Source organism: Pseudophryne corroboree, chromosome 1, assembly GCF_028390025.1.
Source record: "Pseudophryne corroboree isolate aPseCor3 chromosome 1, aPseCor3.hap2, whole genome shotgun sequence".
NCBI lineage: Eukaryota > Metazoa > Chordata > Amphibia > Anura > Myobatrachidae > Pseudophryne > Pseudophryne corroboree.
In genome coordinates, this window is record NC_086444.1 from 1058244972 (window position 1) to 1058268724 (window position 23753).

The following is a 23753-nucleotide window of genomic DNA, read 5'->3' on the forward strand; positions in this document are numbered from 1 at the left end:
AGTTTTGCAAAAACTATATATATTCATTTCCAGTAACATTGGGCCTAATTCTGAGTTGATCGCAGCAGCAAATTTGTTAGCAGTTGGGCAAAACCATGTGCACTGCAGGGTGGGCAGATATAACATGTGCAGAGAGAGTTAGCAGCTATTATTTACCGTGCACAGGAACAAAATAACCCACCCAAATCTAACTCACTCATGTTATATCTGCCGCACCTGCAGTGCACATGGGCCCTTATTCCGAGTTGTTCGCTCGCTAGCCGCTTTTCGCAGCAGTGCACACGCTAAGCCACCGCCCTCTGGGAGTGAATCTTAGCTTAGCAGAATTGCGAATGAAAGATTCGCAAAATTGCGAATAGAAATTTCTTAGCAGTTTCTGAGTAGCTCGACACTTACTCTGCCACGGCGATCAGTTCAGTCAGTTTCGTTCCTGGTTTGACGTCACAAACACACCCAGCGTTCGCCCAGGCACTCCCCCGTTTCTCCAGACACTCCCGCGTTTTTCCCAGAAACGGCAGCGTTTTTTCACACACTCCCATAAAACGTCCAGTTTCCGCCCAGAAACACCCACTTCCTGTCAATCACACTACGATCACCAGAACGAAGAAAAAACCTCGTAATGCCGTGAGTAAAATACCAAACTTCTTAGCAAATTTACTAGGCGCAGCCGCAGTGCGAACATTGCGCATGCGCAGTTAGCGGAAAATCACACCAATGCGAAGGAAAATAACTATCGAACAACTCGGAATGAGGGCCATGGTTTTGCCCAACTGCTAACAAATTTGCTGCTGCGATCAACTCTGAATTACCCCCATAAATAACATGGAACCTGTGTCATACTTACTTACTCTCCTGGAATGTCCTGAGTTTTCAGGTAGTCCCTCTGAACTCCTGGTAGAGTAGGTGTTCCTCCTACATCCTGACCACTTCCTAGTGAAATTAGCTTAATGCAGTGATTCACAGCTCCATGGAAAGGATGCCGGGCCAATATGGCCCTGCTCCATCGTCAGCTGCATCCTCCATGTGGGGCATTTCTGATTGATTGTTCCAGAGATAGTTGTAGAATGAAATTGGTGTTGCCTCTAGTTACCAATTAGTTAATTGCTTAATTTAATGAAATGTGAAATAGTTAAAACATGAAAAAGGGAACCATTTTAATTAACAGAAACTGTTTTCTTCTCACAGGGTTCAGATGAAAAAGACGACTCTAAAAGGGTGAGTATTTCTGACCACACAAATATTGTGAAAATATCCCCGCCTCGTGAACTGTTTGTGAAGTAAACTAGCGTCTTAATTTCTTTTCTGCACAGTTCTTATTTCATTATTCTAAGAGTCTTGACTCAGGAAAATCAGACATCACGGTAAGTTGCAGTTTGAGAGAGCGACAACTAAACTATAGCTTACATTAGCCTCATAGCTACGTAGCCTCCATTGCTGAATAAACATTGGCATTACTTGTGTCGCTATTCTGCATACATCTATAGAAAAGAGTGCAATTTGATCCTGCATTGCTTATATTCCAGCTCTGCGGGATCTCAATTGGAATTGAGGATTTATATGTATACCTATGATTGTATTCAGCCACACAGCTTGAGCTGTGATTTAAAATCTGGAAATAAAATGTGTAACAGTCAGTGACATACTAGGGTGAGAAGCTAATTTAATGTTAGATTGATATTACATAAAGTATCCTTCACAAAGGCAATGTGTGCTCTAGAGACTTGGATAAAGCTGGTTAATCTGTACTGTAAGTACTACTTTCTGGTTTTAGGACTGATAGAGTAGTGCTTTACACATTATACCTGAATTTTGTGCATAGCACTGGCATTAAACTGAAAAATAATCGACAGTGCTATTTAGAGTGTGTTTTAGGTAAAGGAGAAAAGTATTGTATATCTAATAAATTAAGCTGGCAGTGAAATTTCACGGGAGACATTTTAGAGTTCAAGCTATACATTATACAGGCTGCACAGTGGTTAGTGCTGCCTCCGAGTGCTGGGGCCATGGACTGTTCGATAACCAGAGCTCCGTACGTGTAGAGTTTTCAAGCGCACTCTGTATTCAGGGCCTAATTCAGACCTGATCGTAGATGTGCTAAATTTAGCACTTCTACGTTCAGTCACACAGACATGCGGGGGAACGCCCAACACAGGGCTAGTACGTCCTGCATGTCAGGCCCGACACCCCTGCACAAGTACAAAGCTTTTGTACTTTAGGAGTAGCTTCCTGCCAGAGCAGCTCCTGCACGCTGGCAGGAGCTACTCGTCGCTGTGAGGGTCACAGCGGCTGCATGTGATGTCACGCAGCCGCCGCAGCCCGAACCCCCAACAGTCCGGTCAAGCCTGCGTTGCCTGGACCGTTCCCCCTAAACGCGGCCAAACACTGCCGGCCCGCCCCCTCCCGTCCAGCGACCGCCTCTGCCTGTCAATCAGGCAGAGGCGATCGCAGGACTGAGACAGCATGCCGAAAACGCACAGCAGTGATCAGGTCTGAATTAGGCCCTCAGTTAGGTGTCCTCAAGATGCTTCAGCTTCAACCCACAGCCCAGTATGATAATTTTCTGTTCACAAAACTGACCGTGTTGCGTCTGCTGGAGAAATTAGACTCGAAACTAGAATAATAATGTGTGTTACGTAGGCGCTATATAAATAAAGGATCATATATTTTATAGATGGTTTTCGAAGGTAAATTAATTGATAAGGGGAATGATTCGTAGTTGTACAATACCAACAAAGATGAGATTTTTTTAATCAGAAAATATGCTAATGTAACAGCTGTCGTGATTTGTATAGAGATGCCCACCGGAGCCTTCGCGGGTGCCCGCAACTGCGTACACATTCGCAGCATCAACGCAGTTCAGTAATCACAATGCAATAGCTGTGTGTACATATTGCGGTAGTGACGCATGTAAAGGTAACTGATAATCTCTCTATCGGAATGGTGTACAACTATGAACCAGGGCCTGATTCAGAGAGGGACGCAGTATCCGATAATCATGCTATAGGACAACGCAATAGATCATTTGGCCTGGAGTAGATAGATAGATAGATAGATAGATAGATAGATAGATAGATAGATAGATAGATAGATAGAGAGATAGAGAGAGAGATATTGGATACTTGCCACACCTATTAAATTAAATTTCCGTGGTGCCTTCCTTACATACCATATGGAGATAAGGGTTCCCTGGAGGTATTTTACAATACTCTCCAATTCAGTAGCACAGAAGAACCAGGCAATGGGTTCAATGTTTTTTTTTCCAAGTGTATTCACATCTAAAATTAATATGTGAGCATATCCGTATATATCACACTGGCACACTCAGCAAAAATGGCTGATGTTGTGAAGCAGCAATCATTTGAAAGGAAAAGCCAACCTTCTATATATTTCCTCCTGTCTATTCAGCCCTCTCTCGATACCTTTTTCTCTCCCACTTGTACTTCATCTCTCTCTTCCCACTGTCTTCCCCATATATCTTTCTACTTCTGCCTGTGTTTTCCCATTTTTATCGCTCTGTCTCATGCTACTTTTTCTCCCTATTCCTTGTCCTGTTTTCCTTTCTAGTTATCCTGCCCCTCTGATTCTACCCCCCCCCTTCTATTTCTCTCCTGTACCCCTGTCTCTTACCCCCCCCCCTCCCCCCCACACACACCCTTCCTCACCCCTCTGTCTCTCAATCTTTTCTGTCTCATCTATCTTTAGGCTTCCCAAAACATTCACCTCCAGGAGCCTTCTTAGTTCTTCCAGTTGTCCTGCTGACTAGACACTGGCTGCTGCAGGCGAGCACTGGGCACATTAGGTCCCATGGGTGTACCTGCCCATTGACGTCATTTTTAGCACTGATCAGAAATATTACAGTATATAGCTCTATTTATTTTTTTAGTAATAAGAAAACTATTTTTCAGACACACGGCAGGATATACTACACATCACTTTTTAGATGCGATACATCCAGCTTTAATAATGCTGGTATGAACGCAGAATTGCGATTAAAATTGCAAAGAACAGCTCTTGTGAAAAGAGCTGGCCTTTGCGATGATAGGACTTCTGTGATTATGACCTGAGCCGCGAGGACACTGGGAGGGATACTACTGGAGCACTCTCAGGGAAGAAAGCAAAAAGTAGCGCATAGGCTATAGATGGTGTTGTCTACCAAGTACAAGCTCCAGGAAGTTTTGCTTTGTAAATACAATACAATGAGTTGACCAGTGACGCCCAATGGTACAGCTGTGAGGTCTTCAGTTGAACAGTAAGACAGAGCTAGTAGATTCAAAATGATTAAGGGTGCAGCATGGCAACCAATCAGCTGCTATGTATAACTTTATAGACTGCACTTTTTTCATGTTACCTCAACACTGATTGGTTGCTATGGGCAACTTCTTAACTGGCTCACTTCTCCACTATTTTCACTGCTTCATGAATAGTCCCCTTACTCTCTACTTGCAGATTCCAGAGCCACCAATGGTGGTAAAAGCTTCACCAATCTACCCTGAGCCCCCACTACTTTGGTATCTCTGTGCCATTAGAACAACAGGCATATAACTTATCTGCACTTGCGCGGTCCATCCGGAAAGTATTCACAGCGCTTCACTTTTTCCACATTTTGTTATGTTACAGCCTTATTCCAAAATGGAATAAATTAATTTTCCCCCTCAAAATTCTACACACAATACCCCATAATGACAACGTCCAAACTGACGGCCATCTAAACTGAGCGATCCGGGAAGAAGGGCCCTAATCAGGGAGGTAACCAAGAACCCGATGGTCACTCTGTCAGAGCTGCAGCATTCCTCTGTGGAGAGAGGAGAACCTTCCAGAATGGCAACCATCACTGCAGCAATCCACCAATCAGGCCTGTATGGTAGACTGGCCAGACGGAAGCCACTCCTTAGTAAAAAGCACATGGCAGCCAGCTGGAGTTTGCCAAAATGCACCTGAAGGTCTCTCAGACCATGAGAAACAAAATTCTCTGGTCTGATGAGACAAAGGTTGAACTCTTTGGCGTGAATGCCAGGCGTCATGTTTGGAGGAAACCAGGCACCACTCATCACCAAGACAACACCATCCCTACAGTGAAGCATGGTGATGGCAGCATCATGCTGTGGGGATGTTTTTCAGCGGCAGGAACTGGGAGACTAATCAGGAGCGAGGGAAAGATGAATGCAGCAATGTACAGAGACATCCTGATGAAAACCTGCTCCAGAACGCTCTTGACCTCAGACTGGGGTGACAGTTCATCTTTCAGCAGGACAATGACCCTAAGCACACAGCCAAGATATCAAAGAAGTGGCTTCAGGACAACTCTGTGAATGTCCTTGAGTGGCCCAGCCAGAGCCCAGACTTGAATCCGATTGAACATATCTGGGGAGATCTGAAAATGTCTGTGCACCAATGCTTCCCATCCAACCTGATGGAGCTTGAGAGGTGCTGCAAAGAGGAATGGGCGAAACTGCCCAAGGATAGGTGTGCCAAGCTTGTGGCATCATATTCAAAAAGACTTGAGGCTGTAATTGCTGCCAAAGGTGCAGCAACAAAGTATTGAGCAAAGACTGTGAGTACTTATGTACATGTGATTTCTTAGTTGTTGTTTTTTAATAAATTAGCAAAAATCTAAAAAAAAATTTTTTGGGACGTTGTCATTATGGGGTATTGTGTGTAGAAATTTGAGGGGAAAAATGAATTTATTCCATTTTGGAACAAGGCTGAAACATAACAAAATGTGGAAAAAGTGAAGCGCTGTGAATACTTTCCGGATGCACTGTACATACAGTACTGGATATACATTTAATGTTATAAAGCTGCCAGTGCTTGCTAGTACTCCAAGACAACGTATTCTGTCATCTCATTCAATGCATGTGTCGTGTCAGCAAATGTCCCTATGCTAAATGTGGAAATAGTCAATTTAAACCTTTGTGGGTTGATTTATTGGTGTGATGCAGATTTGGGATAGACATTAAGACATGAGATGAAGACAGGTGTAATATATAATGACTTTAGACCTTTCAGAGGGGATAGGAGCTGAGGAAACATACATTATTTAAGCGGAGGACAGGAAACTGCTCTGTGCCATATAACATTATTTTGATGATTAAGTCACATTTTTCCCTGTCACTGTCTATTTTGCACTACAAGATGAATGTATTGTCTGTCTGAACAAGACAGCAATTCCAGCAGCTTTCTGTATATATACGTGTTTGTATTTCTTGTCACAGGCACCTTCTGGGTACAAACACCATTAAATATTAATACAGTTTGGAATCAATAAATTATGTCTGGATATCAAGCAGTTTTTGATTTTTAGGCTCTGTGTATAATGTATACTTCTGTGGCTCAAACTTTACAGAGTGACATACAGCGAGCAGTGTTAAAGCAACTTATGTACAAGATCATTAAAATGATAAAAGTTTTCCTCATAAATAACATGTTTTTTTTTGTTGAATTGGCTGAGGACGTACCCTACTTTCCCACACCAAGACTGTGCCTCATATTCTTGGCACATTCTGATAACAGTAATACTTACAGTATTATTTGGATGCTGTTATGTTTTAAATACTTTTTTATTGTGTTTTGATCATTATCTAATCAATGGTTAAATGAAGTAACTTTATGATGTGCAAAAATAAACCCACATGCAAAAGGGATCCTATTTTTAATTACATTTTGTGTGACATTCATAAGTTGATAACTTTTATTTCCAATATTCTGACCTATAACGGTACCTCGGTATGTGTAAACTATTGTGCTGCTGGAGACACCGTTTGCACAGCTGGGGATATTCTACTCTTACAGCAATTTACAACCAATAACATCAGCAGTCCGTCTCCCAGTTTACACAGTACAGTTCATATCTTATGTATATTATAAGGTTATCAGAAGTCCCTGACGTGCGTCAATATGCAGATACATCGTCACAGCTCTGTGTGGCCTACTATTGCAGCTAAGCATCCATAATACATTTAAATGTTTCCCTTTTTCTCTTTATATTGCAAATATGATAGTCATTAATGTTTCATATAATCCCTGAATAGGGTACATTTGGTTCTTCCTGCATTTCAAGTAAAAATAGTTTAATTTACGTTTTTTTAATGCATTGATGTACTGTATATGTGCGGATTTATGTGTACAGTCAGTGCAATATTTAAGCCCATATGAAGACTTGTGTAGCTAAAATATAGTCAAGTCTGTTTGTGTAGCTTAAAAGTCTCTTGGTTCAGTTTTAAACTACGTTATAGTTTATACATGCTCCCCATAATTCATTTATATTTCCCGTCTTGCCAAACAATCACATTTTTGTAGTGTGGCTGCATCATCATCGTGTCTTTTACATGCACTCCCTACCGCACTATTCCCCCCCCAAAAAAAAAAAAATCTCTTGCTGCATATTCTGTGCACTGCCTGGTAAATACAGATTTGTAGGGGATTATACAGACCTGCACACAAGTACAATTTGCATACGAATGTTATCACTGCACATGCTCTGTAGCTGAGCCTATCTATCTACAGGTGGTGATGCTGAGTCATCTACATTACAGTGTTGTAAGCTGTGCTGAGTAAAGGCCAGTACTCACTGGCAGATCTGGGGAGAGATGTGTGCTGAGCGAACCGCTCAGCACACATCTCTCCCCCCGCTCAGCACAGCGCGATGTGTGCTGAGCGTGTGGAGGGAGCGGGGGGGCGCTCATTCACCCAGCGGGTGAAGTGAGCGACCCACTAGATCTAGCACCAGCGATAGCGATGCGCGGGGCTGCGCATCGCTATCGCTGTGGGGGCTACACACGGAGAGATCACTGCTTAAAATCTAAGCAATCTAGTCAGATTGCTTAGATTTTAAGCAGCGATAGCTCCGTGAGTACCCCCCTTTAGGGTATGTTATAGGGGATCCGGTATGATATACCAGCAGATGGGATGCCGGCTGTCAGTATACCGACAGCGGCATCCCGTCTGTGGAAATCCCGGCAGTGAGGCAGCGAGTCCCATCGTGGTCTCGCTGGATTTGCCACGGTTCGGGCCTGGTGGCTTGCTTCACTCAGCACAGGTTCTATTCCCACTCGGTTGGTGGCGAATACCGGGCGGGTGTCATGCTCCCGTCCATCAGTAAAATGTCGGCTGTCAGGATTCCGACAGCCGGCATTTTAATTGCATCCCGTTATGGGTATGCAGGTGTAATACCAGGCTATGCAGAGTTCGCAGCGCTTATAGGGCTGTTAGCAAGAGAGCACTTATCTCTCCCCAAGCTGATAAATAGAGTGGCTAGATAGGTAAAACTCTGAATATGGCTGAATATCTGCATTTAGGGCCTGATTCTGAGTTAGGAATAGGGCAAGTACCTGTGTTCCTTGGTAAAACTATGTCGCACTGCAGGTGGGGCAGGTGTAAATGTGCAGAGAGATTTACTGTACATTTGAGCGGGGCGCGTCCAAACTGAGATCTAAATTGTGGTGTTAGAATAATTCTGTCCAGCATCTGTGGGCTACTGCATGCAAACAAATGTATGGATTTGCACCCCTTGCATTGCTACATGGTCTGTCCCGGTGCACGCTATTAGCTCTTTCTTGCTTTATTCCCAACCCAGAATCAGAGTTAGATCCACGCAGTGCAAGTGCAGTTGTGCCCAACTAGCGTGCGAGTCTGAATCTGCTCTAATCGGCAAATATTGTGAGGTCACAATGGCACCTGTCTAGCTCTGAACACTACACCTATCTTTTGTAAGTGACCCCTCTGAAGTTCTTGGATCAATGCCATAGGGTGAGTGGTTTTATACAAGTGACACTGGCTTATCTATAATGGGTTCAGTGTGTGCGGTGCACACGGGCCCCTGGGTCCAGGGGAGCCCACACTGCACATGTTGCACCCATTTTTGTTATACTCACCCCTCCGGAGTCCCGCGTCGATGTCACTGGCGCTGCTAAAACCCTTTGAAATTTAAAAATGGGGTGGCGGCCATTTTCACGGAGTTCTACGCCTGCGCAGTAGAGAAATCATTGGAAAAATGGCCGCCGTGCCATTTTCCCAGAGATCTGCGCATGCGCAGTAGAGTCTGAGCCCTCTAGTTCTCAAACTCTACTGTGCTCCCGGCAGTAAGGAGGGGGCAGCACATGGGCCTCTTCCTCTTAAAGCGCCCTTGACAGGTGACTTTAGAAAGCCTTGCAGTTTTCAATAACATTATAAGGTGATTCCTGGCTGTGACCTTTCTAAGCATGGATAATAGTGACTGATACAGCTGTGATGAATTTGAGTTTATATACATGTTATTTGTGAGGACTAGTTCATGAGTCCCATTCATCCCATGTAGAGAACACACGGCTTAAAGTTATCTGAACCCAACTCAGTTTCATAGATATATTGTTTCCTTATTACTCAGCCCTATAGCAGATTACCTGGAGGGTGCTTACTGCTGTATGATTATTGGAAATCATGACAACACACTAGCAATTGAAATAGCAGTACGGGGGTCTATGTACTAAGCTTTGGAGAGAGATGAAGTGGATGGAGATAAAGTACCAGCCAATCAGCTCCTAACTGTCATGTTACAGGCTGTGTTTAAAAAATGACAGGAGCTGGTTAGTTGGTACTTTATCTCCATCCACTTTATCTCTTTCTATGGCCAGTACTAGCAGCGGCTCCTACTAACTTTTAGCTCAGGGGCTGACGCTACCCATTTCCGGTGAGGAGACAGCCAGCCCCGGGTCCCGGCACCTGTGCAATGGATCTGGCAGGTGTCGGGACCGGCACATGCGCAGACACCGTGGTGCAACTGTGCATGCGCAAACCTCCAGCTTCTATGAACTGCATTGGCTGCAGTCCATAAAAGTCGGATTGGGATGTGCGAAAGGCAGGGAGTGGCTTCTTACAGGACACCAGCTCTCTGCTTAGTGCAGCCCGGTCTGGCAGTCCCAGATGAAACACTTCCCAGTGGGGCTGCTTGTAGTATCTGTGACTGACAGGTAGGACTTCCAAATAATATGAACATTTCATAACTTTTGTTTAGTCTATGGGTTATGTCTTGTGTAAGGGGACATGTTCCGTGTTCTGTTTGACATGTTCTGTCCATGTAACAGTGATGAAAACATTCTGTGCATTCAGAAGTCCACTGTTGCTCATTTGTCTGTCTTCATGTCCTCTCAGTCGTCTGTCGTGCATCCTTTGCTGCAACTCGTTCCTCAGCTTCATGACAGAAGGATGAAGAGATTCAATTCCGAAGTATGTAACTTTTAATTTATGCATTTTCACACTGTTTGCCATGAGTTGTTTTGTTTTACTTTTACTTTAAAGGTCTTGTAAGGGTAAAAATGGGGACATTGAGCAGATTACAAAACTGCTAAAAATCGGAAGTACTGTGAGATGACTTTGGGCCTAATTCTGAGTTGATCGCAGCAGAAAATTTGTTAGCAGTTGGGCAAAACCATGTGCACTGCAGGTGGGGCAGATATAACATGTGCAGAGAGAGTTAGATTTGGGTGGGGTGTATTCAAACTGAAATCTAAATTGCAGTGTAAAAATAAAGCTGCCAGTATTTACCCTGCACAGAAATGAAATAACCCACCCAAATCTAACTCTCTCTGCAAATGTTATATATGCCCCCCCTGGAGTGCACATGGTTTTGCCCAATTGCTAACAAACTTGCTGCTGCGATCAACTCAGAATTACCCCCTTTATTTTTTATCATACTAAATTATTTTTTGTCAGATTTTTAAATATTAGAGGGAAGTTCAATTGCCAACATTAACGTGACATGCTGTTCCGAGACAGCACATCGTGCCTGCCAGCATCACAAATTTTACCTCGCACTCCCATAGTTGTGTGTGGGAAACGTTGCGAGGTTGACACTATTGTAACTACCTGGAAAAAAGAGGACTATCACTTGTACCAGAGGAGGGTATAGCAATAATCTTGATTGTAACCTGATAAAATGTGTTTGTGAGTTGTGACACATTTTACTGGACAGTCCCTTTTACTCTCCTAGAAGGAGAACTATACAGTGTTCTGGGACTATCCTGATAATTGTCTCAACTTCAAACAAAATAAAGATCAACCTTTTACTCAAATAGTAAGCTAAATTATAAAGTTGCAATGACTAAACACAGAGCGACCAAGTAAAAATGTAAATATATAGTATTTTTTGTAATTTATTAATGGCAAAAAAAATATTCAACTACTGTCATGGATAAACAAATTACACAATAAAATGTTTTCTCTAGTGCAGACAATAATTGATTAAAAACTTAGTAAAACAAATAAATGTAAAAAATGTAAAACAGTATCACATTGTAAAATAGGACATAATAATTGGTATACCTAAAAATAAAGCAGAAAATAAAAGGTAAAAATCTCACTGAAATTGCAACGTGTTTTGCAGTATCCAGCCACTTCATTAGGTTAACTGCTGTAATTAGCTGATAAGTACGCATGCCACTGAATTGAATTCCCCCTCCTTGTTTTAGATAGTAAAGAGGATAATATAACAATTACAGTGCAAGTCAGACTAAGCTTATGGGAATAATGTACAAAAGTAAATAAATAAATCATGTATTTTTTTATTTGTTTTTGCTTGTGACTGATATCCCAATGATTACATTTATTTTCACATGCAAGATGAATGACTGTAAATGATCTTACAGCCCTATCTGTGTACAATCTATGCACTGTTGATGTTATGTCTGTGCATCCCGTAACTATAGCTTGTTTTAATTAGGATTGTGGTATAATAGGATGACATTCATCATGTGGACTAAAATGTCTACATGAAAGAATGTCGACAAACCATCCCTTGTGATCTAATGGTGACTTACCTGGTCCTGATGGTAGCGGTGACCTTTGGGTCCCGATGGTTGCGTGAAGATCAGATCACTTTTACGACGGAGACATCTGACAATCGCGTTTTGGTGAGTATTCTTCCCCTGATTCTAATCCCTACCCCTAACCCCACCCCTAGTGCCTAACCCTTACCCCTTCCTCTCTGTAGCCTAACCCTACCCTCCCCATGTGCTTATCCATAACTTTTCTGTCCGCAGGCTAACCCTAAAATTTACATTCTCTGTCAGAATTTCACATATCAACATTTTAGATGAACTTTGTGACCATATCAACATTCTGAGGATGTCAACATGTTGCCTTTCGACATTTGAACAATGTTGACATCATAATTATCGACAATGTTGTGTAGACCAGAGGTTCCCAAACGCGGTCCTCAAGCTCCCCAACGGTCCTGGTTTTAAATGTATCCATGCTTGGCCACAGGTGACTTACTTAGCACCTTAGTGCTATTGATTGGCGACATTGTGAATGCTGACCTTATGACTATATCCCCTTAATTAGTCCTTCAGACAGTTTTCCAAAATTTCCACTGTTTTGCTGCTTGACTTTCAGACTGTTATTTTAAACACATTTGGTAAAAGAGGGGCGTTAATCATGGGGTTTTTTTCCAGCTAGTTTTTAACATTTTAATTATATTACATATTTACACCTTGAAAATGGAGTACAGGGCCATAACTAGGGTGGTGTGGAAGGTTCTCAGCACACAGCGCATATGCCCTGTGGTCAAAGAGACGCCCACACATGCATCCACTCGGCATCTGTGAATCTGATCGCATATACTGTACTCAGTGTCGGACTGGGGCATGAAGGGCCCACCGGGGGGGACACAGTGGTAGGGGCCCATATTTAGAAGTGTGGCCAGTTTCCAGAGGGGTGTGGCCAGCCGCCACATTGGTTTTGCTAACAATTAGAGAATATATGGGCTGGGCCCTTTGATAAATCTATTTAATAAATACCGTTAGTTCATACATGATAATGTAGCAGATTAATAAGAACAGTGCACTGTAGACAATAAACCATAGTCCTGTGCAGTATTTGGTAAAATATGTAAAATGTAACCTGATCCCTAGAGGAGGAGGTGCCGCCCCTCCCCCCTCCCCCCCCCCCCCCCCCCCCTCAGGCAGTGGAGCCCACCGGGGGTTTCCCTGTGCCCCTGTGGGCCAGTCCAACCCTGACTGTACTTTACTTACTTCTATCATGCACTGCAAATAACAGTCCTCGCTATCTAGAGTCACCAGACTCCAGAGCATCCAGGGGAGTGGGGCTGCTGCACAGCACTACAAAAGGGATGGGCGGCGGAGCACCAGAGTCGGGGCAGAGACTAGCCTGAGTTGACAGGGGAAGCAGGAGGGGTCATTTCTTCAGTGATCCACTCCTGCCGCCAGGAGAGAAAGCCATTGCCACCTGGTGAAAGAGCACCTCCGCCGAGAGAGAGACCCTGCCGCCAGGAGAGAGACACTGCTGCCCGGAAAGTCACTGCCGCTGGAAAAGAAAGCTACTGTCTGCTGGGCTTGAGGACTGGAGAGCCAGAGGAGGACGGCTGGCTGGCTGGCTGGGACAGGGGGTCGGAATGGTGAGAATAATAATGTGTAAGGGCATAATGTATGGCATAATATGTAAGAGGCATAATGTCTGGCATCATGTGTAAGGGGCACAATATGTGGCATCATGTGTAAGGGCATCTGATGTGTGGCATAATGTGTAAGGCCATTATGTGTAAGCGGCATGTGTAAGGGCGTAAAGGCATCATGTGTGGCATAATCTGTAAGAGCATAAAATGTGTTTTAAGAGGACTGCGCTTATTACAATAAGTTTATAACGTAGCTGCTAGGGAAAAATTAGGGTTCCACCAGCCCTTGGATAATGGATGCAATATACATATATATATATATATATATATATATCTCCCAGCGCTCACTTATAAACAAAAATCAGGCTACACAACCATTATATATTTTGACAATCTAAAAATAATTAAAAAAAAGATTCAGGTACAAGTTAAATTTTTTTGTATGTTTTGCGTTAGTAATCCTAATACCGGTATGAATTACTGGACAGGACAAAACAAAATATAAAATATACAGTACAAAAAATAAATAAATAAATAAATAAAAAAGTATGGGGGGCTGAGTTTCCCTTCTCCCCTGATGGGGTATGGTGTGTTATGCAGGTTGATACATTGTGCATTTTACTCTTCCTGCAAATAATCACCCGTGAAAAGTGAAACTTAAAAACATGTTGCTCCTTTGGATGTTTTATAATAGCAGCGTTGTAGCACTGATATTGATGCTGTATGTTATAACAAGTCCCAAGTTGGGTAGGTAAGTTGTCAGTTGATTACTCATTACCTCCGTGGTTTTCCGAGTTATGTTGGCATATATCAGTGAAAAGGCAGCATTGCAACGCTGGTATAAATATAATAGACATTTAAAGGTCTCGAATCCGGTGGGCAGGCTGTAAGGGTGACCAGCTGGTTTCTCACCACCTCCGTGGTTTGCCAAGTCATGATGGTGTATCTCCGTGCTGCACCATCTCCGGGGAGTGTAGTGGGTGTCTGCCGCAGGCTGGATGAGACTCACTCCCCAGCGTGTTCCGAACACGCTGGGAAGCGAGTCTCATCCATTCTGCAAGTAGACACCCGCTACACTCCCCGGCGCTGGGAGATATATATATCATTGCATAATGTATAAGAGGCATTGCTATGTGACATAATGTGTATAAGGGCACTACTAATGTGTAGCATAATATGTAAGGGCATAATGTAAGGGGCTGGGAGATATATATATCATTGCATAATGTATAAGAGGCATTGCTATGTGACATAATGTGTATAGGGGGCACTACTAATGTGTGGCATAAAGTGCTATAATGGTCCATACTGTGTGAAGTAACATGAATAAGGGTCTCTACTGTGTGACATAACTTGAATAAGGGATACTACTGTGTGACATAATGTGAATAAGGGATACTAATGTGTGACGTAATGTGAATAAGGGTCTCTACTGTGTGGTGTAATGTGAATAAGGGGTAGTACAGTGTGACGTAACGTGAATAAGGGTTTCCACTGTGTGACGTAACGTGAATAAGGGTCTCTACTGTGTGACGTAAAGTGAAAAAGGAGCTCTACTATGTGACATAACATGTATAAGGGGTACTACTGTTTGATGTAACGTGAATAAGGTTGCAGTACTGTGCAGCATAATTTTAGTTGGGGGTACTATTGCGTGGCCATGCCCCTTCCCTGTAAGATCACACACCTTTTTGGGGGGCACTACCCCTATTTCAGGTATGCCGTCATTACTTAAACTATGTCAGCGTCCGGAGTCTTACCGGTATGCTGGGGCCGCGGGGCTGGCTTCTCTGGCGGTGTGCGGGCAGCGGCGGAGGTGGGCTGCTGCGCCGGGTCCGTGGGCAGCAATGGTGGCAGTGAGGGGGGACGCTCGTGGCGGCGGGACGCCGCTACAGCGGGTCGCCGCTACAGCGGGTCGCTCTTGCTGAGCCGTTGCTAGGAGACCAGAGGCAGTGAGCAATGTGGCTTTGCAGAAAGGTCTGCATTACTGGGCGCCGCCATGTTGGAGACCAAGTCTTAAGTATAGTTCCTGTTTCCTGTTTCTTCCAGCCAATCCAGGGGAAGCTCTCCCTATAAAAGGGGGCTGGCTTAGGACAGGGACGCCAGTGCTTCAAGTTACAACCCTGTTGTAGGTGCTTTAGCCTGTGCTCCCAGGATCCTTGTCGTATTCTGGTTACTCCTGCTCCTGCTTGGTCGGTTCCCTGTTGCTGCTGCAGTCCTGCCGTTCCTAACCTACTACTGCCGGTGGAATCGCTCCTGGAAAACCCGGTCCAGTAAGACTCTTTGGGCACAGTCGGCCCCGGGTCTTCTGCCTACCAACCACAACCTGCTGTTACGTTCACTGTACTTGGTACTCCTGAAACTGAGCGGATGAGCCCCAAGTACAGGAACATAATGCTGGAGTGGGAACGGAGTTCAGCAGCAACCCCTACAGAACCCTGATAGTTGTTCCACCTGCGTGGTCAGTCTACGCCTGCGAGACTATGTTTGCCTCAGCCCACGGCAGCCGTGTTTGAAGGGCGCATTATGTCTGCCGAACTCCGATGCCCCCCGGTCTTAGTTGGAGACAAGGCATAAACTGAGATGGGGCGAGAACAAGGGGAACCTCTAACTAAACAGAAACCCGAGTTAGGGGCAACTACAGAACTCAAACAAAAGTATGTGCGGCTCAGCCGCCAAGACGAACTACAACAAAGGAAATGCTGACCACACACCGACACAATACTGTTGTGTACCGGCGATGACAGCATACGCAGAACCCTCTGCAGGAAACACCAAAGGAAAATAATGGACAGATACGGCCAAGGCCGTAAGGTGCGGCAAAGCCGCTACTCACAACACCGGAGCTAATACAGGCAGGTGAACGGGAACCCCGAGGCCGCAGACACAGGCTCACAGGAATGGAAAGCTGGAAGGATTCCCACAACAGGCTTCCGGACATCAGGATTCAGGACTACAGGATCAAAGGTTGACAGAATCACTGGGTTTCAGGACAGGAACGCTCCAGGGCAGGAAGCAGCTCACAAGGAGCTCCAGACTCTGACAGAACCGAGTACACAGGATTCCAGTATCAGACAGGGCCAGGACACAGATGCAATACTGGACTAGACACTAATCAGGAACATCCAGGTATAACAACAAACGTCTATCACCAGCCCAGAACTGCAAAGCTAGCTAGGTAATAAGGGAACACGCCCCAATCAGGATGGTTAGAAGCCAGGCACAAGGTAATTGCACAAACACCTGCAGGTGAGAATTAACCCATAGAAAACAGGCTGCAATTACACAGAATCACCACCGACGGCCGACAAGAGTCTTCTAAACAGGTACAGAGGAAATCCTGGCATGTAAACAGAACTATGATACAAAATACATGAACAGAAAGTAACAGGAATGAACCACTGCTTGTGGTTCATAACACCTGCAGATTGTTATCTTCAGCCTCATTCTCCAAACCACAGTCCACAGTCCTTGGCTCCAGCCACATCTTCAACTACCATCCACAGTTCCACAGTTCATCATCTACAGTCTCGTCTTTCAAATCACAGTCCACAGTTCTTTACCTCCAGCCACGTCTTTTAACCACCATCCACAGTTCCGCAGTTCATTATTCACAACCTCGTCTTTCAAGCCACAACCTGCAGTTCTTTATCCGCAACTACGTTCTTTAACCATCATGCTCCAGCCACAGTTCTCTACCTCAGCCCTGTATATAATAAATACTATTCATTGACTTTCAACCCCACCTACGTTCTTCATTGCTCCGTGTCCCTCGCGAAGGAACTATATCCAACCCCCTCATCTTGTTCACCCACAGCCATCTACCTCCTCGGGCAAGTCTCAGCTGCCGGATCCTCAAACTTTGCTAGATGTGACAGTAAGCACTGACCAAATGGATTCGACGGGTGATCAGGCCTCAGGAGGCGATTCAACTGCAGATATCTGGTCTCGCTTAAGTAAGCAGGAGGCCACACAATCTCAAATTGTGCAGTCTATGCAGAATATGTCCGAACGTCTCGACTCTCTCTGTGCTGCCATGACAGCCCCTCAAGTATCTACAGCTGCACCCACATTAGCACCTCCGGTCCCGCTTCCTCCTGTACCAGTACCACTTCCACGGTTGCATTTGCCATCTCCCAGTAAGTTCGATGGGAATCCAAAACAATGCCGCGGGTTTCTTTCTTTTTTTAAAGAAATAATTTTTATTCATTTTTAAGCATTTAAACAATATATTTGTAAAGCAGAAGATACATTCGACAGATAACAGCACACATCGTGCTCAATTACAATGGAACAAGAATAGGGAATCTGCACAAAAATGGTAGGGGTGATGAGATAGAACGATCAAGGAGGTATGCCTGAGCGTATGACATCACAACAGGGTGGCAATGGGCAATACAGAAAACCAGCAAAGGGCAAAGGAATACCTCACACTGAAACAGTGATATAAAATACAAGAGAGAAGAAAAGGTTAAGTTAACAGAGGGAAAAAGAGAGGAAGAGGGAGAGAAAGACAGAGGGGGGGAGGGGGGATAGCCGGGCGATCCCAAGTGCCGCAGCTGTGCATCAGGGTAATAGCAATTGGACATGAGTACATAGAAACGGAACACATAGGCGTAAACATAGGTCAAAGAATATTATATGGTAGCTAGCGGTGGTTCAGCACCAAAATATGTCGTCCAAGGGGTCCACGTTGCAATAAAGTGGACTGGAGTGTCATGAAGTACCGCTGTGATATGTTCTAGCCTATAGGTTTGCCAGATAGCGTTTATGGTGGCAGGCACAGTAGGGGGCGATATAGATTTCCAGTTGGCTGCAATGTGGCATTTAGCTGTATTCAGAATATGCTTAACTAATTTCTGTTGTTGGCGGGGAGTGTGAGGTATCGGTCGAGAGAGCAGATTGTAGAAAGATGAAGTCGGGACCGATAGACCAAGGATATCTAGAATTAATTTATGGATTTTAGTCCAATATCCCCTAATCCGTGGGCAAGTCCACCAAATGTGCAGCAGGGTTCCACGTTGACCACACAGTCGCCAACACCTATCCGAGCAAGAGGGGTAGATTGAATGAAGACGCGCAGGTACCAAGTACCAGCGATAGTATAATTTGTAAGAGTTTTCTTTAATTCGAACTGAAATGGAACTCGTGGAGATCTCCTTTTTGATAACAGACCAGTCCTCAGGTGTCAGAGTCTCACCCACCTCCCTTTCCCAAGCCATCTCATGCGGTTCTTTTTGGGGTAAATTGTGAGCAAGCAGAATTTGATATATGGCTGAAAGCAGTCCCTTGGTTGATCGGCAAGTGTAGCACAAAGATTCAAAGCTCGATTTACCTCCTATGGAGGATGGACTGGGGATAGAGGTAAAAAAGTGGCGTTTCTGTAAGAATTAATGCCGCGGGTTTCTTAACCAGTGCGAAATCCAGTTCGAACTACAGTCGGCCAACTTACCATCAGCACGAACCAAAGTAGCTTATATCATTTCTTTACTTACCGGGCAAGCGTTGGAATGGGTATCACCCTTGTGGGAGAGGATGGATCCCATCCTGTCTAACTATTCAGAATTCGTGGCCACCTTTCGAAGAATCTTCGACGAACCGGGCAGGACTTCTGCCGCCTCTTTGGAGATCCTGCGCCTGTGTCAGGGCACGCGTACGGTCAGTCAGTACGTGATCCAGTTTCGTACTCTCTCCTCAGAACTGAACTGGAACAAGGAGGCTCTCATTGCAGCTTTCTCTCCGAAAAGTTCAAAGATGACCTCGCAACTCTGGACGTACCTGATAAGTTGGATAAATTAATGTCTTTATGCAATAAATTAGACCTGAGGTACAGAGAACGCTGTATGGAGAGGTCGCGGTCAGGTCGCCCTAAGCCTAGAGTTGTTCTTCCACCAACACCATCATCACCAACTGCGGAAGAACCCATGCAGTTCAATTGCTCCCATTTCTCCAACGAAGAACGTTAGAGATGGCGACAAGGGAACCTCTGCTTGTACTGTGGTGCATCTGATCACTTTGTCAAAACTTGCAATCTATGTCCGGGAAACACCCGCTCCTAGCTTGTGCTGGAGAGATCAAGCTAGAAGAATTCTCAGAATTACATACCAAGAAAGAGTCTCTCTTGTTAACCCAATTGGAGCTCCCTTCTTCTTCTCTTCCCATCCCTGCACTACTCGACTCTGGAGCCGCCGAAAGCTTCATTACATCAGCTCTGGTCAAATGATCTGGAATACAAACGGTTCCTTTGGATCGTACCATTTCTGTTACTGCGGTAGATGGAAGTTATATCCCTGATGGTATTATATCCTTTCGTACTATTCCTCTCAAGATGAAGGTTGCAGTTCTTCATTCAGAAAAAATCTCTTTCCTTGTAATTCCTAAAGCCTCTCATGAACTGATCCTAGGGTTTCCACGGTTAATCAGACACAATCCCCACGTAGACTGGCAAACTATGGATGTTCTCTCTTGGGGACAAGACTGCTTCCAGAACTGTTTACCTTCAGTAAGACCTCTCTGTTCTTCCAGTCCTTCCAGCCTTCCTGTGGAATACCAAGCCTTTCAAGATGTTTTCAGTAAGCATGAGGCGGACACCTTGCCCCCGCATTGTACTTGGGATTGTCCCATTGAGCTAGTACCTGGTAAGACTCCTCCCCGAGGTCGAATCTACCCTTTCTCACTTCCCGAGACACAGGCCATGTCGGAGTATATCCGGGAGAACTTGGATAAAGGGTTCATCAGGTCTTCCACATCTCCGGCCGGGGCGGGGTTTTTCTTCGTCAAAAAGAAGGATGGGGGTTTGCGGCCCTGTATTGACTATAGAGGTCTCAATGACATAACAATTAAGAACAGATATCCGTTACCCCTGATTCCAGAACTGTTCGACCGTGTTAAAGGAGCTACTGTATTTACTAAGCTGGACTTACGGGGGGCATACAATCTTATACGTATTCGCCCTGGTGACGAATGGAAGACGGCATTTAATACCTGCGACGGCCATTACGAATACCTGGTAATGCCTTTTGGCCTATGTAATGCCCCAGCCGTCTTTCAAGAGTTCGTTAATGAAATCTTCAGAGACCTCCTCTATGACTGCTTGGTAGTGTATCTGGATGACATCCTCATTTTTTCTAGGGATATGAAGACCCATCGGGAACAAGTCAGAGAAGTGCTAACTAGTTTACGAAGTAATCAACTATTCTGTAAATTAGAGAAGTGCACCTCCGAAGTACACACGATTCCATTCCTCGGTTACATTCTTTCAGGGCAGAGGTTACAGATGGACCCCGCTAAAGTCCAGGCGATTCAGGATTGGGCACTTCCAGCTACCCTTAAAGGAGTTCAACGTTTCCTAGGGTTCGCTAACTTCTACCGAAGATTCATTAAAAATTATTCTTCTGTCATAGCTCCCATAACCGCATTAACTAGGAAAGGAGCCGATCCTGCCAAGTGGTCTCCGGAGGCTTTGGAAGCCTTTTCGTCTTTAAAGGAGGCCTTCATGACCGTTCCAGTTCTTCGACAACCTGATCTCAGCCATCCGTTCTTGGTGGAGGTTGATGCCTCTACTGTAGGAGTAGGAGCAGTATTATCCCAGCTCTTCGAGTACAAGAAGGTGCAACCTTGTGCGTTCTTCTTGCAAAGATTTTCCCCCGCTGAACAGAATTACGCTATTGGGGAACAGGAATTACTGGTGATTAAGTTGGCCTTTGAGGAGTGGAGGTATTTGTTGGAGGAAGCTCAGCATCCAATCTCGGTAACCACGGATCACAAGAACCTCCTGTATCTACAGTCAGCCCGATGTCTGAACCCACGCCAAGCAAGATGGGCACTCTTCTTTACCCGTTTTAACTTTAAACTTACGACCAGGTTCCCTCAACAAAAAGGCAGATGCGTTATCTTGTTCCTTAAGTTCTGAAGAACCCTCTGACCGTTCAAAAGAGCAATTCATCCTGGAATCCACTTCTTTTTCAGCAACTAATACCTCTCCACTTCTTCCTCCAGGAAAGATCTTCGTTGCACCAAATCTTCGCAAAAAACTTCTTACATGGGCTCACTCCTCCTCCTTCATGGGCCATGCAGGCGGTCATAAAACACTCAAATTCATTCAGCGCTCCTACTGGTGGCCTCATCTCAGGACTGTCCAAAATGTGCCCAGCATAAGAGTCCCAAGATCTATAAGATGTAAAGTTTTCAAATTGAACAGCAATTTGTAAAAATGCTGATTTTCTGATAATTATGCTATGAAATTTAAAAGGGAAAAACTGGTGAAAATAATTAATACTGTATTTAATTTCAGGTTGAAACCTACCGAGAAGCGTAGTACATTTATTACCAAATTTGGTCTGATCTACATATTTATAGCCTTCAGTTGCATTCCAATATAAAAAAGACACAAATAGTATGAAACTTTTAATTAAATATCTAATGCAATAATGTTTCTTATTTTTATTGATATAAAGGTGTTTTTATTGGGTGTTTAGAAGTTGACAAATGTAACTTTATGTGGGTTTAGGAGGAAAGCAAAAATTCTTCTTATAGATGCTGGATTTAACTAAACGTGGAACTTTTCTTTTTCTCTGCTCTTTCTCTCTTGAAAATTATAATGGAGTATTTTTGAATGATGAGTTTACGCATAATAAAACCAGGGACGTGCGGTGAGGTAAATGGCTCTGGAGGCACTGGCTAGTACCAGACCCAGGTTTACACACAATATATGGACCCAATGGTTCATGTGGGCATTATACACAGGTGCAGCAGTATATACTGTACTGTTGGAAATTTGGGGAGTTTTGTGTGGGAAAGAGACACTGCCTCACCCGCCATAGGCTTTTTACTCCAGAGTTTTGCTTATAAAAATGATTAGAATAATACAAAGAAGATATTTATAATAGAATCTTTGGGGGCATTCAATTGTTTGAAAAGTCAGTTGGGTATTTTTTTTCTATCTAATAGACAGGAAAAAACAGACACCCAATCGACTTTTCAAACAATTGAATTCCCCCTTTGTGTTTTCCATATACTTTATACAGTCAGAACTCATCTTACCGCATGTCACTGAGTAAAACCTTTCAAGCTTATATGAGAATTTGTCATGCACATAAGATTTGTGCTAGGTTGTAGGAAAATACCTCCATACAGAGAAACATTGTTCATAAGATAATTAATACTGCATATTATTAGAGATGAGCGCCTGAAATTTTTCGGGTTTTGTGTTTTGGTTTTGGGTTCGGTTCCGCGGCCGTGTTTTGGGTTCGAACGCGTTTTGGCAAAACCTCACCGAATTATTTTTGTCGGATTCGGGTGTGTTTTGGATTCGGGTGTTTTTTTCCAAAAACACTAAAAAACAGCTTAAATCATAGAATTTGGGGGTCATTTTGATCCCAAAGTATTATTAACCTCAAAAACCATAATTTACACTCATTTTCAGTCTATTCTGAATACCTCACACCTCACAATATTATTTTTAGTCCTAAAATTTGCACCGAGGTCGCTGTGTGAGTAAGATAAGCGACCCTAGTGGCCGACACAAACACCGGGCCCATCTAGGAGTGGCACTGCAGTGTCACGCAGGATGTCCCTTCCAAAAAACCCTCCCCAAACAGCACATGACGCAAAGAAAAAAAGAGGCGCAATGAGGTAGCTGTGTGAGTAAGATTAGCGACCCTAGTGGCCGACACAAACACCGGGCCCATCTAGGAGTGGCACTGCAGTGTCACGTAGGATGTCCCTTCCAAAAAACCCTCCCCAAACAGCACATGACGCAAAGAAAAAAAGAGGCGCAATGAGGTAGCTGTGTGAGTAAGATTAGCGACCGTAGTGGCCGACACAAACACCGGGCCCATTTAGGAGTGGCACTGCAGTGTCACGTAGGATGTCCCTTCCAAAAAACCCTCCCCAAACAGCACATGACGCAAAGAAAAAGAGATAGTATACTCGTAACTAGTATGTATGTATAAAGAAAGAAAAAAAAAACACGGTTAGGTGGTATATACAATTATGGACGGGCTGCCGAGTGCCGACACAGAGGTAGCCACAGCCGTGAACTACCGCACTGTACTGTGTCTGCTGCTAATATATAGACTGGTTGATAAAGAGATAGTATACTCGTAACTAGTATGTATGTATAAAGAAAGAAAAAAAAACCACGGTTAGGTGGTATATACAATTATGGACGGGCTGCCGAGTGCCGACACAGAGGTAGCCACAGCCGTGAACTACCGCACTGTACTGTGTCTGCTGCTAATATATAGACTGGTTGATAAAGAGATAGTATACTCGTAACTAGTATGTATGTATAAAGAAAGAAAAAAAAACCACGGTTAGGTGGTATATACAATTATGGACGGGCTGCCGAGTGCCGACACAGAGGTAG

At 44.1% G+C, this 23753-nt stretch overlaps 1 protein-coding gene across 4 annotated transcripts in view; it reads left to right on the forward strand.

The window, feature by feature from the left end:
- NMU (neuromedin U) overlaps positions 1 to 23753 on the forward strand; it is a 178174-nt gene that overhangs the window by 120023 nt on the left and 34398 nt on the right. Inside the window, exons 5-7 of one of the 4 annotated variants that reach the window (XM_063920906.1) lie at positions 1186 to 1215; positions 1311 to 1361; positions 10126 to 10200. In XM_063920906.1, the coding sequence (XP_063776976.1) occupies positions 1186 to 1215; positions 1311 to 1361; positions 10126 to 10200 (156 nt within the window). The remainder of the gene's footprint in view (positions 1 to 1185; positions 1216 to 1310; positions 1362 to 10125; positions 10201 to 23753) is intronic. The other 3 variants (XM_063920908.1, XM_063920907.1, XM_063920909.1) reach the window with 3 other exon arrangements.